This window comes from Chionomys nivalis, chromosome 25 (assembly GCF_950005125.1).
Source record: "Chionomys nivalis chromosome 25, mChiNiv1.1, whole genome shotgun sequence".
NCBI classification, from domain to species: Eukaryota; Metazoa; Chordata; class Mammalia; order Rodentia; family Cricetidae; genus Chionomys; species Chionomys nivalis.
The window spans coordinates 10,980,331-10,995,983 of record NC_080110.1 but is presented as its reverse complement, the minus strand read 5'-3'; the positions used below and the strand labels follow the sequence as shown (position 1 = coordinate 10,995,983).

Genomic DNA, 15,653 nt, shown 5'->3' with positions numbered 1-15,653 from the left:
CAGCCAAGATGCATAAGTTCATTTATTTAATATATCAAGAGAAATGCTGGCATTTTTATCTGCCTGAACTAACATCAAACTACATTTTTAATTTCATGGTTTTAAATCTATACTTTGCACTTCCCAAATTTAAAAAGGAAAAACAATTATGTCTAGAATTTCTCCAAGCTTCCGCAGCAAAAACTTTTCCTTTCATTTTAAGACACTTATATTCAAACATACAATATGGCTTGATTTGGGTGAATCACCTCTACGATTATATTGATAGTATTTATCCAAACAAGCACCATGACCTTATAGTCAAGTGTAACAGATGAAAAGAAAACTGTCTTAGTGAATTTAAACATTTTCATAACAAATCAATTAATGTTGATCGTTCAGATAGCTTGATCACTTAAAAACAGTTAAAAAAAAAAAGTCAGATGGGCAAATATCTTGGAAAGCCACACCTGTAATACACAAAAGCTCAAACATCAGTATGCTATTGCAGGTGATATTAACAAATCTAGTTTGTATTTCTAATATTTCTTGTTGACTCTACTTTATACATACTTAAAATTAGTAATTTCCATTGCATATGTTCTTTATGATGAAAAGACTTTGATATGTGTAATCATAATTTTTGCTCCTAGACATAACTTTGGAGGGATATGGTTTGCTGAGGCAGTAATAACTCTGCTCAGACCCTTCCACTAATTTCTTACAGATCCAGAGTCCAGACTTATTTCCTGAAGTATTTTCAATGGTGCTGATCTTCATTTAGAAAACAATGTTTCAAATTTCAGAAGTTAATTAAGCACACTAATGACTATATTGCATGATTAAGCACTTGGATTTATTATAATAACCATAAATTAATAAAACACATTTGGTTTAGAATACTGTTTAAATGTGATCACTAAGAAAAATCATGTGGGAAGAGTATATACCAAAAGAAAGACATTAGCTGTAAGGAAACGGAGGGAAGGAGGATGCTATGAGACTTTCCCCTTCCCTAGTCCACAATATCAGGCACTTCTACCTTTTAAAATGATAATGTTCTGATTTGGGGGAAATAATGATTAAAGAGAAATTCAAAGGACATAAATATGTTTTCTCTGCAGAGAGCACCACAGTTGTCACGCCAGGGTCTTTCTCTGCCTGTGCTGACCTTCCTTGCCATTTGAGAGCTCAAGCGCATCTGGGGTGCAGTTTAGCACCCGCTGCAATCGGTCCAGGCTTCCTCTGCACGGGACTTCATGTGGATTCCCACCACTATACTCTCTTTACTCAAGCCTCAAGATCTTCCTCAACAATTGTTTCTTAATTGTTTGTAATGTAAAGGTTCTACTAAAAATACTGTGTTAAGTTCAGTAACATAGCATGAAGGAAAATAACAATTCTGTTATTTTGACCAGACATTCTGCTAGTGCTAAAGAATTATAATTATTGCTTAAATATTCTACTATCAAGAAATAATCATTTAAAAAGAATAAAAACTTGTTTAACAAAATGAACATGTCTGTGAAGTTCTAAGATCGCAACTGACAACAGGAAGTGACAGATGAGAATATCACCAAAATTCACAAGTCTCTGAAAGCACATTACCTCACATTTAAGCATCTCCATTAGAAAGCAGAAAAAAATAATAAAATGACGGATGAAAGATGGAAGGCAGTACTGACAACATGCACACTGAGAACACAATAAAATGTCCAAACACACTTACAAATGCCTCAGACTAACACACTTAATATTAAAATGTACTCTTAAATAGTTATGTATGATTATAATCACACTTATTCCATACCTGCAGAAACATTTTTGTTCATAAAATTAGGATTCAAGTAGGATAATTTGGAATAAAATAAGATTCTTTAAACATCACTTCCATTAAATATCACACCACATCTAAGATCATTGCAGCTTTCTTTGGTATTTACCTCAATGAAGGCTTTTAGGAATAATTTTAAATCCTTAAACATTTATCTCCAATCTATAAAACAGCCAACCATTTATAAGTACTTCAAATGCTTTAGAATGAAAATATACTTTCATAAACATTTAGACAAAAATTTATTGAGTTCATAAGGTATGTAAGTTTCAAAAGAAATAAACCAAAGGCATATATAATAATCAATAATAATGTATTTCGGATTACAGAGAGTCAATCCCAGGTAGAAAATATTTGATCTCTCTAATTTCCTTAATGGCTTTTTAATGTGCCTTTATTCTGACTTAATCAAAGTAACCACATCTATATTTTTCTAGTAAGTTTTTCATTAATATACTTTGTTATAGAATATTATTTTAACTAGGCAAAGATGTGTTATACTTTTTGCTGCAGAATATTACTTTAAGTAAAGGTGTGTTTTATTATGGATTTGTATAATTATAAAAAGCTGATAAAGAGCTGAATGCCAATAGCTGGGCAGAGAAAGGACAGATGGGGCTGGCAGGGAGAGAGAATAAAGGGGGAATCTAAACTGGAGGAAAAAGGTGAGAATAGAAGGAGGGATGCGCCCAGGTGTTGCAGAATATTATTTAAGGTGTGTTACATTTGTTTATGCTGTGGAACATTTGTTTAATGATATAAAGATGTGTTGCTTTTGTTTGCGCTGCATTTGTTTAACTCTGCAAAGCTGTGTTACATGCTGTCTAGAACACCTGATGGTCTAATAAAGAGCTGAACGGCCAATAGTGAGGCAGGAGAAAGGATAGGCGGGGCTGGCAGCAGAGAGAATAAAGAGGAGGAGAAATGTGGAGCAAGAAGAGGAACGAGTGAGAGAACAGAGAGGAGAACGCTACAGGCCAGCCAGTCAGCCACCCAGCCAGTCAGCCACCCAGCCAGTCAGCCACCCAGCCAGTCAGCCACCCAGCCAGTCAGCCACCCAGCTACACAGCCACCCACAGAGTAAGACACACATGAGATTGAGGCCAGCCAGGGCTACACAGTAAGTTCCAGGTTAGCCTGGGCTAGATTAAGATCCTATCTCAAAATAAAAACAAACACCAAGCAAACAAAAGATTAGCAGCACAAAGTCCCTTATGAGGCAATTATGAGATGAAATGCAAGACAGGATGCTCCAGGAGGAAGGCTGGGCTTGAGGAACTCTGAGGTTCTCTATTTTAAGTATGTGTCCTGAAAGCAAGTTACACCTCATTGAAAATCACGTTCCTAACAGGTAAAACAGATCGAGTAACTTTATAGGATCAAATTAGATAGTTTAAAGCTAACACAGTATCCGAAATGACCTAGTGGGGTATACAGAATCTAGTGGTGTCGAGAACCCCCGTGTCTGATGGCAGTTTCAGTCTAACTCTTCAAGTTATTAAGAAATCTGGCGTGCCTGGGCATTCTACTCACCACTATGTATCTGTGAACTAAGTAAATTAAATGTGAACTTGATTCTCTAAACATACAGTCTAAGTAGGAAATAACTTCTTCAATTAATCAAAAATAAATGCTTTTCTAAATTTGTTTCAAAATACCTGACATAGTTTTTGTAAAAACCTGCAAAGTTGAGTGCAAAGAACTAAATTATGTCATTTTTCTCCTCCTCCTCATTTTTTTAAGTCTGTCTTCATGCAGACAGGGTCTCACTCTAGAGCCCTGACTGACCTGAGCTCACTATGTAGACTGGGCTGTCCTCAGTCAGGGCTCCGCTGTGCCTGCGTTCTGCGCTCAGGCATATGCGGCAACCACGTGCGTCCCCTCCCCAGTTCCAGTCTCCTCTCACCCAGGCACATTTTTCCTAGAAAATAATTTCATTGGTTCCTACAATTATTCCTGTTTACTTGAGGAAAAAGACTAGAGTCCTTCGCTCCAGATCTTTTAACTGCAGTTATAACATTTTCGCCTTGAGGTATCTCTTTATTGCTTTCCAAATTATTTTAATCTAAATGAATAAAAGTACAAATTTACAAAAAACCCTTAAATTTACAGTAATTCATAAATATTAGTCAGAAATATTTCCCATTATCAGGCTGTAGCATGTTCCTGTGTATATCTCTCAAATATAAATAAAATTTTCTTTTCTTTCTAATATTCTTTCTGTTGTTGTTTTGGTTTTTTGAGACAGTTTCTTTGTGTGGACCTGGTTGTTCTGGAACTCTCTCTATAGACCAGGTTGGCCTGAATTCAGAGATCCACCTGTCTCTGATTCCTGAGTGTTGGGATTAAAGGTGTGTGCCACCATTGTCCAGCTAGATTGGAATATTTTTTTTAAAGATTTACTCTTATTTTTCGTGTATAAGTGTTTTGCCTACATGTATGTCTGGGCACTACGTGTGCCAGATGCCCTAAGAGGTTAGGAAGAGAACATCAGATCCCCTAGAAGTGAAGTTACAGAGACTCGTGAGTCACCTTGTGGGTGCTGGGAACCAAATCCTGGTCCTCTGCAAGAGAGGTGTGTGCTTTAGATGCTGAGGCATCTCTCCAGTCCCAGTGAGAACACTGTAGAGATTATTTCATCCATACCATTCAATGCCTATCAACTAGAAATAAGACTATTTAAAAAGAAATCTTTTCCCAGGGACCATGGTACACTCCTGTCAACTCAGCTACTTAGGTGACCGAGTCTGACTTGAGCCTGGAGAGATCACATGTCAAAACAGTTTAAAAAAAAAAAAAAAAGAAAAAAATTATTTCTAGTTTTCCAAAACAAAATTGTTACTGTACTTGTAGAAAATGACATCTCCTTTGTTTTATCTTAATTTTGACCAAATTAAAAAAAGTCAATCATCAGTTACCATCTAGCCTTCAATATTTAAATATATATATATATACATATATATCACTTATTAGGCAAAATAGTGATCTATAATGTATTCCTCTCTGAGTGTTTTCATTACCTCTGAATTAGCATAGTCTGATTGTAACTTTTTGCATTCATCTTTCAGTTTTTCCGATTCTCTCTCGCGTTCCAAAGTCATATTATCCATTAGTGTTTGGACTTGGACCAGTTCTTTCTTTAGCACAGCAACATCTTCTATGCCAGGTCTCTGAAGCTGTGAAACCATATAATATACATTTTAGAATAACTCACTAAAAAGAAATCAAAATAAAAACAATCATTATGAACAACTTTTAAACAATGATATCTTCCGCCAATAAGTCAGCCCCCGCTTTCCATTCTACTTAACAGAATCATCAAGCTGCACTCTGCAAATGAACAAGTATCCTTACCATTCCACATTTGCTTTCCTCCACAGACTGTGCATATTCATCAATGACTGGATAAATGGAACATTCCTTCTCTCCACTAAAGGTGGCAATGAAAACAGAGAGCTACTGCTGGTGGAGCTCCTGCCAGCACGGAGCCACGGGGACAGGACAACCCTCTGCACTGCTATCACAACACCGTTTACACGAAGAAGAGACAGACGTAAGCCTGTTTAGGGCTTCCAGCTGATTGCTTGTGGTGCAATAATTCATCCATGCGTTTACGGAGTGCTATATAAAGATGCCAAAGACAGGTCCAAGGTTGCAAAGCCCTAGGAGAGCACTGAGCCATGGACGCTGTCGTGGTACCAATGACAAATACGATCATGGAAGGAATATGGCAACTTGAATTTTATACTTGTAGAATTTGAAATGAAAGCAAGAAATCCAACTGGAGGCAATCCTAAAACCAGCTAGATTTATAAAACTGAAGTGTGAGGAAATGTCTGGTATGGCGACATAAATAAGCCTTTAGTCCCGGCACTCGGGGAGCAGAGACAAGAGGATCTCCATGAGTCGGAGGCCAGCCTCGGCTGCACGGTGAGATCCTGTCTCAAATACAACAAAGACAGCGTGAGGAAAGGACAGCAGCAGGGATGCGGATCAGGAGATGCTTAAGGAAGAGAACAGCTACATTTGGACAGAAACAATAATGGGTAAAGGAGTTCAAAGACACAGCTTCATAACAACTGTTTTCTTTTTAAAACATATACAGTATATATGTAGGTGGAAGGGTATAAGGAAATTTTTATTGTCTCCAGTTCATTAAACTATTAGACATTTCTTCCCTTGGCTATTCAACTCAAAGCTTTATATATCTAGGCATGCACTCTATCACCTAACTGTAAGCCCAGCATCATATAGATGGCATTTTAATTAGGAAGCTATAACTAACATGGTAGTAAATGTCCCTAAATTACCAGCTCGGTTTTCAGATCTTGAATGACAGCTGTCTGCTTGCTTAACTCTTCTGTCGCACGTGTCAGCTTCTGCTCAGCAGCGTCTCGGAGACTCTTCTCCTCGTCATATTTTGACTTTATATCTAATTAAAGATCGCAACACAAATATTAGTTTCATAATATTAACTCTGAAGACGATCTTTTAAATTTCCATATATTAATCTGTAAGCTTTAACACACTTAAGTCCAATTTACATTCCTTAAGTACCAACAAATATACCCAAAAATATGACGTTAAATTCTACCGAATACTATACTACTATGCATTTTATGTACATACATGAAGTATTTTACAAACAGCACATAATTTTTAAAAATACAGAGCAAATAATTGATAGCATAACCAAGCATTAAATTTAAAGAATATATGATCAATTTATTTAAAATGTTACTTTTTAATCAAGCATATCAAAAAAAATTTATCTTCTTTAAATTTCAAGAAGAATCTATCAAAAAATTGAAGGACAAACAAAATAATTTACACAAACTCATTATCAAAGTCTATATCACTTCCATAGTCCACAACAAATGTTTCACTACACTTAAAATATTCAATGGTTTTTCTAGGGCATATGATGAGGAAACGGCAGTAAGGATTATTTATTACCTAAAAAAAAAATCAGATTTAATATACCTGCAATTTCAGTAGCAAGTTGGGCTGCTTTCTGTTCAAATAAATCTTTCATCTGCTTAATATTAAAATTTTCTGTTTGGGCTTCTTCTAATTGTTGTTCTAAAGACTGTAGCTCTAAAAAAGACCATAGCAATGTGTTTAATGTCAGTTACATATGCTAAATTTTCAGTACTTATATCATAATCACGTAGTGGTAAAGACAATCAATATAAATCCAATTCTAATTTTATAAGAATATTTTCAGATTTCAAAATATGGAGCATATGCAATTCATTTAGAGTACAAGTAAAAAAACCATTTATAAATGAAAAAATAGGATAGCCTCTAATATCTATAAATATTTGTCAAGTTTGTTTTTGCTTTTTTAAAATTAAGATCTTACTTTCCAGCTAAAGGATAAAGTAGAACCTCAGCCTCCCAAGTGCTAGGATTACAGACATGTACCATCAAACCCACTTTAAAATATATTACATTCTTCAGACAAAGGCAGAAAGTGAATCTTCAAGTAACTAAGAACAATGATGGCCTTAAAACTTATTAATCACAATGTTCAGTCAATGCCTATTACTACCACTTCATTCTCACATAAACCCTTAACTGTAACAGGTAATCTGTGTCTAACCTGGAATATACTCTGAGCATCCATCCACTACCAACACTTCATTCTCACATAAACCCTTAACTGTAACAGGTAATCTATGTCTAACCTGGAATATACTCTGAGCATCCATCCACTACCGACACTTCCTTCTTACATAAACCCTTAACTATAACAGATAATCTGTGTCTAACCTGGAATATACTCTGAGCATCCATCCACTACTGACACTTCATTCTTACATAAACCCTTAACTATAACAGATAATCTGTGCATCTAACCTGGAATATACTCTGAGCATCCATCCACTTAACAGCAGCTATCAAGACACTAATCTCATCAGTTACTTCAAGAGGTACAGACATATTCCCAGTATAAACTTGAATTTTTTAAGCAATCATACTGTAGTCATATACTAGTTTATCCATAACTTCAGAATATAATGAACTAGTTAACTGACTAAATTATGACACAGTTATCTAAACCCAAAGCATAAACAATATTTTTACTGTTTTACAAACATCAAGTATAAACATAAATAAAATTCCTTTATCAGGTATTAAATAAAAAGGATGAGAAGGAAGAAAAAGACAACTGAAAAAAAAGTCTTGATTACCTGCTGATGAATCAGTCCCCAATCCATCAGGTTTGGCCTCCTTAATTAAAACAGAACACACAAATCAACACCACACAACTGCCATGTCTGTCAAGGTAAGCAGCAGGATTGGGGTAAAACTCAGATCTGGTCGTTCTTCTACTTTCGGATCTATACGGTGCCATTAGAGGGCGAGCATGACTTCACTGCGGTTGGCCAGTCCCAAGAACTTTTCATGTTTGTATAAAGCTATCTAGTGTTGTGTGTTAGGTGACATGCAGAATTTCATCAATCAGTAGGAAATGAATAACAGACCTCCCCCCCACCTCCAGAACGCAGTGTTCGCTCTCTCACCTTCCATATATAAGCTACTAGCATCTGTTGCTAGCCTGCAAATACACAAGCCTAACCGTGTGACCGGGTCACACTCGCTAGCCTTTTAGTCTTGCCCGCCAAGGCCTGAAGCACTATCAGGAAGAGCCCCTGTCAATCAGGAAGGGGTCCCCGTCATTACTGCTCTCTTTGGAAAGCATCATTCTTTGGAAACCACTCAAAGTATACCTCAAATTTTAATGAGATTTTCCTTACCATGGACCTGATTCTACGACCATTGAGAAATTATTAAAGACTTTAATAATTGTGAAATTCACTACATGGCTAATGTTCATCTATTGAATGTATTCCCTGTGAGATTTGTTCAAAGTATTCTCTCTTTTAAGCACTGTGAACTTAAAGGGAAAAATACACTGTGATTTAAGAGATTATTGCCCCAATCATACCCTATCAGCACACAAAACACCTAGAATAATTCAAAGTTAATAACTTTGTAGGTGCCATCAACTATCACAACCAAAGAGGGTGTGTGTGTCAGGTTTGGGGGCGGCAGTTTGACACGGGAGCACAGGTCAGTGCTACAGACTTGCAGAGCATAAAAGGCCCCTGAGCTCCATCCCCAGCACTTTAAATTTTTAATTAAAGATTTTTTTTTCAGGATCATCAATCAGCTGTAAAAGAGAAATAAAGGGCTGACATGATCGCTCATTGGGTGAAGACACCTGTCACTAAGACCGGAAATCAATTTCCAGGGCCCAAGAAAAGAAATCTACTCTCACAAGCTGCTAACTGACCTCCACATGTAAGAAGGTACCCACGTGTATATATGTGTGCACACACACTAAATAAACGTAAAACATAGAAATAAAGACTTTAGCCCTTAGAAAACCTGGCATGGTGGTACATGCCTTTCATCCCAGCAGAGGCAGACACTCAGTTTGAGGCTAGCTTGGTCTGCATAGTGAGTTCCAGGAAAACCAGAGCTTGTCTCAAAAACAAACAAAAACTAGAAAACAAACAGCAAAGAAGATTGTAACCCTTAAGGTTAAAGTTATCCTGGAACTGGAAACAAAAAATTAATATCTCTTACATTGTTTTCCTATTTTAAAGGGTTAAACCTATCTCAAAGAATAAAGGATTTCCCAATAAACTAGATCATAAGTTTTACTACACACTAGATTTAGACCTATTGGCTGCTAATAATAATATTTAAAATGTATCTGCTTCCAAATGAAAGTCACTGAAAGGCAAGTAGTGAGGATTTATAGATGTTTATGAAATATGACTCACTGGCACATGCCTATAATCCCAGCACTCTGGAGATGGAGGAGTTTAAGGCTAGTCTCAGCTGGGCTAAATAACTGAGACCTTGTTTAACAGTAGTTTCCATGTTAGATAGGCCAGTGAACTATAAACAATTGACTAACACTGAAGTCTTTGAACAGAAATAAGACTGCTATCTTTTTATTCACGGAGTTGCATCTACGTTTTTCAATCCAGACAGTAATTCTTGGTACAAAGACTGAAGAAGAAAAGTCCTAACTGAAAGTTACAGTGTGCTGAGATAATATGTAAGCACATTACTAATTACTTTATAAAGGCTGTTGAGGGGCATCTACTTTATTTTAAAAAAACAGGCCATCTCTGGATTTATAAAAATTCATTATTTTTCCAAAATATTACTGATAGAAATTTTTCATAAAATCACATTTTGATAATGTACCTAGAACCCACAGATAATCCCCTCTATCAACATTTTTTCATTAAGAATTTCTATGCAGATAAACCTGTACAGAATACAACAGTCCCACACCACGTATCATTTCAGCCGACAGCTGACTGTGTGAAAGAAAACGGAGCTGAACCTTTTCCAGGGCCCAGTGACAAAGCAACATCCTGGTGACGTGACTGCCCAAGCTTGCTTGTGATCCTGGTAAAGCAAACCCACTGCGCTATCACTGCCATACGATTATGTGTAGTACTTAAGATTTGATAATTTTATAAGCCACTGTGGCAAGTATATGGGTTTATTATATTTTATTGGTATTTCAGAATATATTGTCTAATCAAAACAAAGTTTAGAGTGAAAAATCACCAGGCAGGTTCTGATGGACATTCCCAGAAGACAGCCTTGTTATCATAAGAAACAGGAACTCCACTGCACTTCCAGTGAGACGAGACGTGAAAGTAGAGGCCTGTATTTTGATTTGAGCTAATTTTTTAGTCATTTAAGTATATTGTCGGAAAAATAGAATAACATAGCTTGATATTTTAAAGACTGCTAACTGCTTCTTTTTTAAAGCAATTTATATGGCTTTAGGTAGATGCATGGGTAGATGGGTAGATATAGACAGATATGTTTTTAAATTATATAATGAACGAGCACATGTGTGCAGAATAGGGCATTGGATCCCCTGGACCAGGAGTCACAGGCACTTGTGAGCTGCCTAATGTGGATGCTAGGAACTGAACCTAGATCCTCTACAAATGCACCAGGCACATCTAATTGACACACACACACACACACACACACACACACACACACACACACTTCTTGACACCTTTTTGAGTCAGGGTGTTGCTATATATCTTAGGCTGTCCTTGAACTCATTCTCTGTCTGGCCTCAGCCTTCCAAGTGCTGGGATTACAGACATGCACTATCACACATGACAAATTCTTAAGGAAAATGTCAAGATGCTTTATCTTTACCTCCCATACTTGCTTCATTCGTTAGAATTATACAGACTATCCAATAGACTGTAAACGAGGAAACAGGAAGTCATTTATATCAAGACCCTTACAAAAGAATGTAATACTTAATTTTCAAGAATGAAAATAAACAATTAATAAACATGCTTCAAGAATTTAAAATGCAATTACTTGCTGCTGTAGCCCTTGATATTTTTCTAATTCTTTCTTTAATTCTTCTGAGTACCATTTTTCTTCCTAATAAAAAAGATTTTAATTAGTAAATGTGAAAACAAGTTTTTAATCTGAAACTTTGAAAATAAACAAGCGTTCCCATGTTTCTTACCTTCAGGGAGGCCTGTAGGTCTTGGACCTCTTGTCTGAGTAGTGTTATGTCATCTCTGCAGGTGCATGGGAGAGAGGAAACAGCCTCTTTTACAAGCCCCACAGGTGAGAACCAGCACCTACCTATGTCATAGCTTTCTTGAGGCTAAAAAACACTGAAAGCTTTATGTATGAAAGCCTTCATAAAAATAATTTTATTCTTAAAGCACATAAATAAAACAATTCTCACGAAAATAATCAGATAATTGTCAAGTGCCTGGATCAGAAACAAACTGTCTTCTGCTTGTTTACCAACAATAGCACGAGTGGCTTCCTAACGCAGTTGTCAGCACTCTGGATGTGCAGTCTAGCCTGGCCTGGCTCTCCCCTCATTCACGTGGCTGCAGCAACACTGACTTGCTTCTGCTCCTCCCATTCTGCTACTCTCACCTAAGACTCACACTGACAACAAGGCAAGCAAGATGGGCTAGAAATGAGAGGAAGGCCATGCTAATTGAGGATGGCTGTTGGGGACTGTGGACCCCCAGACCCTGAATTTCCTGTAAACAACTTGTTTTCCTGTGCTTGCAGCTGCTTTGAGCACAAGACAGGGAAGTGGTTTCTGGTGGGCTCGCAGCTGCGAGTTAGGGCATGGACCACTGGTCAAGGAGACCCTATATAAGCTGCCCTTGAATACAATAAAGTTGGCATTCTTAATTCCAGGGGGCATTCTTGGCGTTCTTGTTTCAAGAGTGACCCGTGTCTCTGTCTCTGTGTGTGTTTCAATCTCCAGGCCCTTATCCGACACGAAAACCGTAGCACATAGTATGCAGAGCAGAGTTTGTGCTACAGTTAAATTAAGTAATATGAAAACATTACAATTTTCAGAAAGTAATAAATCTTATAACACATGCACATTCTGTGACAATATTACATTTCAAAACTAGTATACTGTACCGTGTCAAAGCAAGATTGGCCTCTCCACCAAGGCCCGAGTCATTACCGGCATCGTGAACTGCCTGATAGTGTTTGAAAAGTTCATCGGCAGAGCCAAGAGATTTCATACACTGGGGACATATAAAACCCTATAAAAATAAGCACAAAAAAATTTTAAAATATTTCATTTTGAAGAATAACACTTTGTATTTATGAAATATGGTCAAATGTCATTAAATAAAGTGTAATTTATAATGTTAAGCCCCAGTTTTTATATCAATCAAAGGTATTTCACAAACCACAGCCATCTTTTTAGGCTGCACCTAATAGCTCTTAAAGAAATGAATTCTAGTACGAGACACTAGTTCTTTCTTTTCTTCTTCCTTTTTTTTATTTTTATTTTTTTTTTTTTAGACAGGGTCTTACTAGGTAGCCTTGCCTGGCCTGAAATTCATTATGTAAATCAGATTGGTTTTGAACTCACAGAGATCAGTCTGCCTCTGCCTTCAGAGTGTTGGGATTAAAGACTGAAGATACCTACTACCACAGACAGCTAAAATGTTGTCTAGTCTAGATTAGTTGAGAACATTTTTCATCAATCATTCTCTGTAGATTTCCATTAGTAAAGCAACATTTGTTCTAATCTAGTTCACAGAAATAGAAAAAAAGTAAAATGGAATATTCTTGTCACTAAAAGGAAAAAAATCAAGACTGTCAGTGTCTTACACAAAGCTCTGCTAGAGAAGTGTTCTAATCAGAAAGTGTAGTTACTGCGATGCGCACACCTGTAATCTCCTGAACTTGATGACCTAACCCTTTAAATAAGCCCTTTATCTCTAACTTCACAATGACCTAATTCAACAAGTACTCATTATTATTTGAGTGTAATAATAATAGTTCTATGGAAGATACAAACTGTAAGATACTGTTCCAATCCCCCTCCAAAAAAAGAATCAAGGACATATGGAAAAGTATCTTTTCATAGAACTGAATCAATGATTAACCAAATGGCATTAAATTTACTACTGCATGGCTATCTAACTGCAAACTATATTAGCAAGTTAAAGGCTACAAAAACTCTCAGAAATGGTCTCATGGTTCTCTGAGAATTATTTGTCTAAGAGGTATATAAATTATTAGTAGCATTCAAAGTACTAAATTTTATTTTAGCATTAACCAATATACCAAACAAGTCTCATTCAACTTTTAATCTGAAATTTTTGCACTCAAAAGTTTCTATGAATAATGAAGAAATAGGTCCCCACCCTCTGCACTCCCACGTACACCCCACAAGAGTTCTGAGGCTGACTTACTCGTAAAAACTACCAAAGGATGTCAATTCAAAAACCACTCCCAGTCTCAACCAGCCCAATCCACCCTTCACTGTAAATTAGAAGACTGCTCATGCAATCCATTTTGCAGGAGTATGTCATATACCAAAAATATTTAAATTCATTGAATAAAAGATGATTATCAGTGAAAACCTCATGAAGTTATATACGACTATACTAATTTGACTGGAAGAAATAAATCACTGTATTCAGTAAGTGCATGGCGAGTCTAAACGCTCCTCAATTTCAGGACAAACGTCACACAGAAAGCATGCGAGGATGGCACCTGGGTGCACAGCTGCATGGTAGGAACTGGTAAGTACATTCTGACTCTGAGGAGTCTATGTGACTAGAGTCTGTTTATGGGGATACAGGAATATCATCTTTTATCCTGAAGAGACCACCGCTGTCTGTGAGTATGCTCCCCCAAGCAGTGCACTGCTCTCTGTACAACAGCTAATCAGAACTACCACTTCACTTCTGGAGAAAGTGTTCTTGCCACACTATAAACAATAAAGATCAAATAAAGGAAGCTGTCGCACCATGCTCCCCTTGGCTCTCCCACCAGCACTCAGTTTTCCCTATTATAACAGTGCAGGTGATCTTAACTATCGGCTAAACGCTAACCCAGCCAGTACTATATAGGGCAGTTCTGGAGCTGTACATCTAGAAACGCATATCCCTACTTACTGCATTTCACTAGTAAATCTAAGGCCTGACTCACTTCTTATGTACAAATGCTTCATAGAAAAAGTCATACTTCGTCATACTTCATAGGTTTACATAGTACCAAGTTTCATTCTTTTGAGATTTGTGAAAGAACTAAAAAGTTATGCTTTTTTGCTTTTTAATACCAAATTTTAAAAAGAAACATATTAGCAAGATCATCAGAGAAATTCTTTCCAATCTAAAAATTTCCCCTGATACTGCGCCCACCCAGCCTTAGATATGCAGCAGGCCTACCCTAGAGAGCAGTGATTCTCAACCTGTAGGCCGTGACCCTTTGGGGGTCACACAACCCTTTCACAGGGGTCGCCGAAGAACACTGGAAAATGCAAATATTCATATTACAATTCATGACAGTAACAACTACAGTCATGAAGTAGCGATGACATAATGTTATGGGGGGGTCACAACATGAGAAACTGTGTAAAGGGTCTTAGCACTAGGAGGATGAGGACCACTGCTGCAGAGGAAGGTTTGACACGTCACCATGGTGAGGATGCGCATTGCATCACCTCCAGTGAAGCGAAACAAAGATGAAACCAGTCTTAGATTCAGGTTCTAATGCTATTCAGACACAAAATGTTTCTATGCAAGAATCATTTTAACGTAAGTGCTTTAATAATTCATTAATAAAGCATGAATAGATAATCCTACAAATATTGAAATACCACTTTATATTTCAAATTTCATGACAAAATGTATGTATACATATTAAGCATTTACATTTATTTCCAAGTTCACAAGAAGATGGCTGGAAACAATAGAAGAAACCAAGCAGAGGACCCAAGAGCCTCTTCCTTACTGATTCTTCTCAAGCATGCATAACTAAAACCATCCGCATTCCCTTATAGCATAGAAGGGAACCAACACCAAGGCAGGGGAACAAAGTGATATTGAGCAACCCAGAACCAAGGTGTCAAAGCAAAAGGTAAGGACCCACAGTCACAGTGGAGTCACTAAGAAGCTCCTGTCCTCTCGCCTCGTGTCCAGTGTGAACTTCCTGGTAATGTTCCGACAAGTCAATAGCAGTTACACATCTTTTCATACACAAAGGGCAGATGAAACCCTGTGAAATAACAACTTTAGTTTGTCTTCAGTAAAACAAAACACAAGCATGCAAACTGCAAACATGTATAAGAAGAGATTAAACAATCGTTCTTGGGTATGGATCAGGGAGAGTTCACGGTGTAGCCACAAAAGACGAAAGATATCTCTGAAATAGAACTTTAAAAGTTCGTGCCCATCTTCACATCACAAATTTCCCCTGGTCATTTTCTCAGTGTGGTACCCAGATGGTTTGACTCAAACACTCTGGTTTTCGCATT

General features: G+C 37.1%; 1 protein-coding gene across 2 annotated transcripts in view; it reads right to left on the bottom strand.

The window, feature by feature from the left end:
* Window positions 1–15,653, bottom strand: part of Eea1 (early endosome antigen 1) — a 90,264-nt gene that overhangs the window by 47,282 nt on the left and 27,329 nt on the right. The window contains exons 3-10 of one of the 2 annotated variants that reach the window (XM_057757592.1): window positions 15,269–15,394; window positions 12,293–12,420; window positions 11,358–11,412; window positions 11,204–11,269; window positions 8,011–8,050; window positions 6,797–6,910; window positions 6,124–6,245; window positions 4,834–4,989 (exon numbers count right to left, since the gene is read on the bottom strand). In XM_057757592.1, coding sequence (XP_057613575.1) covers window positions 4,834–4,989; window positions 6,124–6,245; window positions 6,797–6,910; window positions 8,011–8,050; window positions 11,204–11,269; window positions 11,358–11,412; window positions 12,293–12,420; window positions 15,269–15,394 — 807 coding nt within the window. The remainder of the gene's footprint in view (window positions 1–4,833; window positions 4,990–6,123; window positions 6,246–6,796; window positions 6,911–8,010; window positions 8,051–11,203; window positions 11,270–11,357; window positions 11,413–12,292; window positions 12,421–15,268; window positions 15,395–15,653) is intronic. The other variant, XM_057757593.1, reaches the window with a different exon arrangement.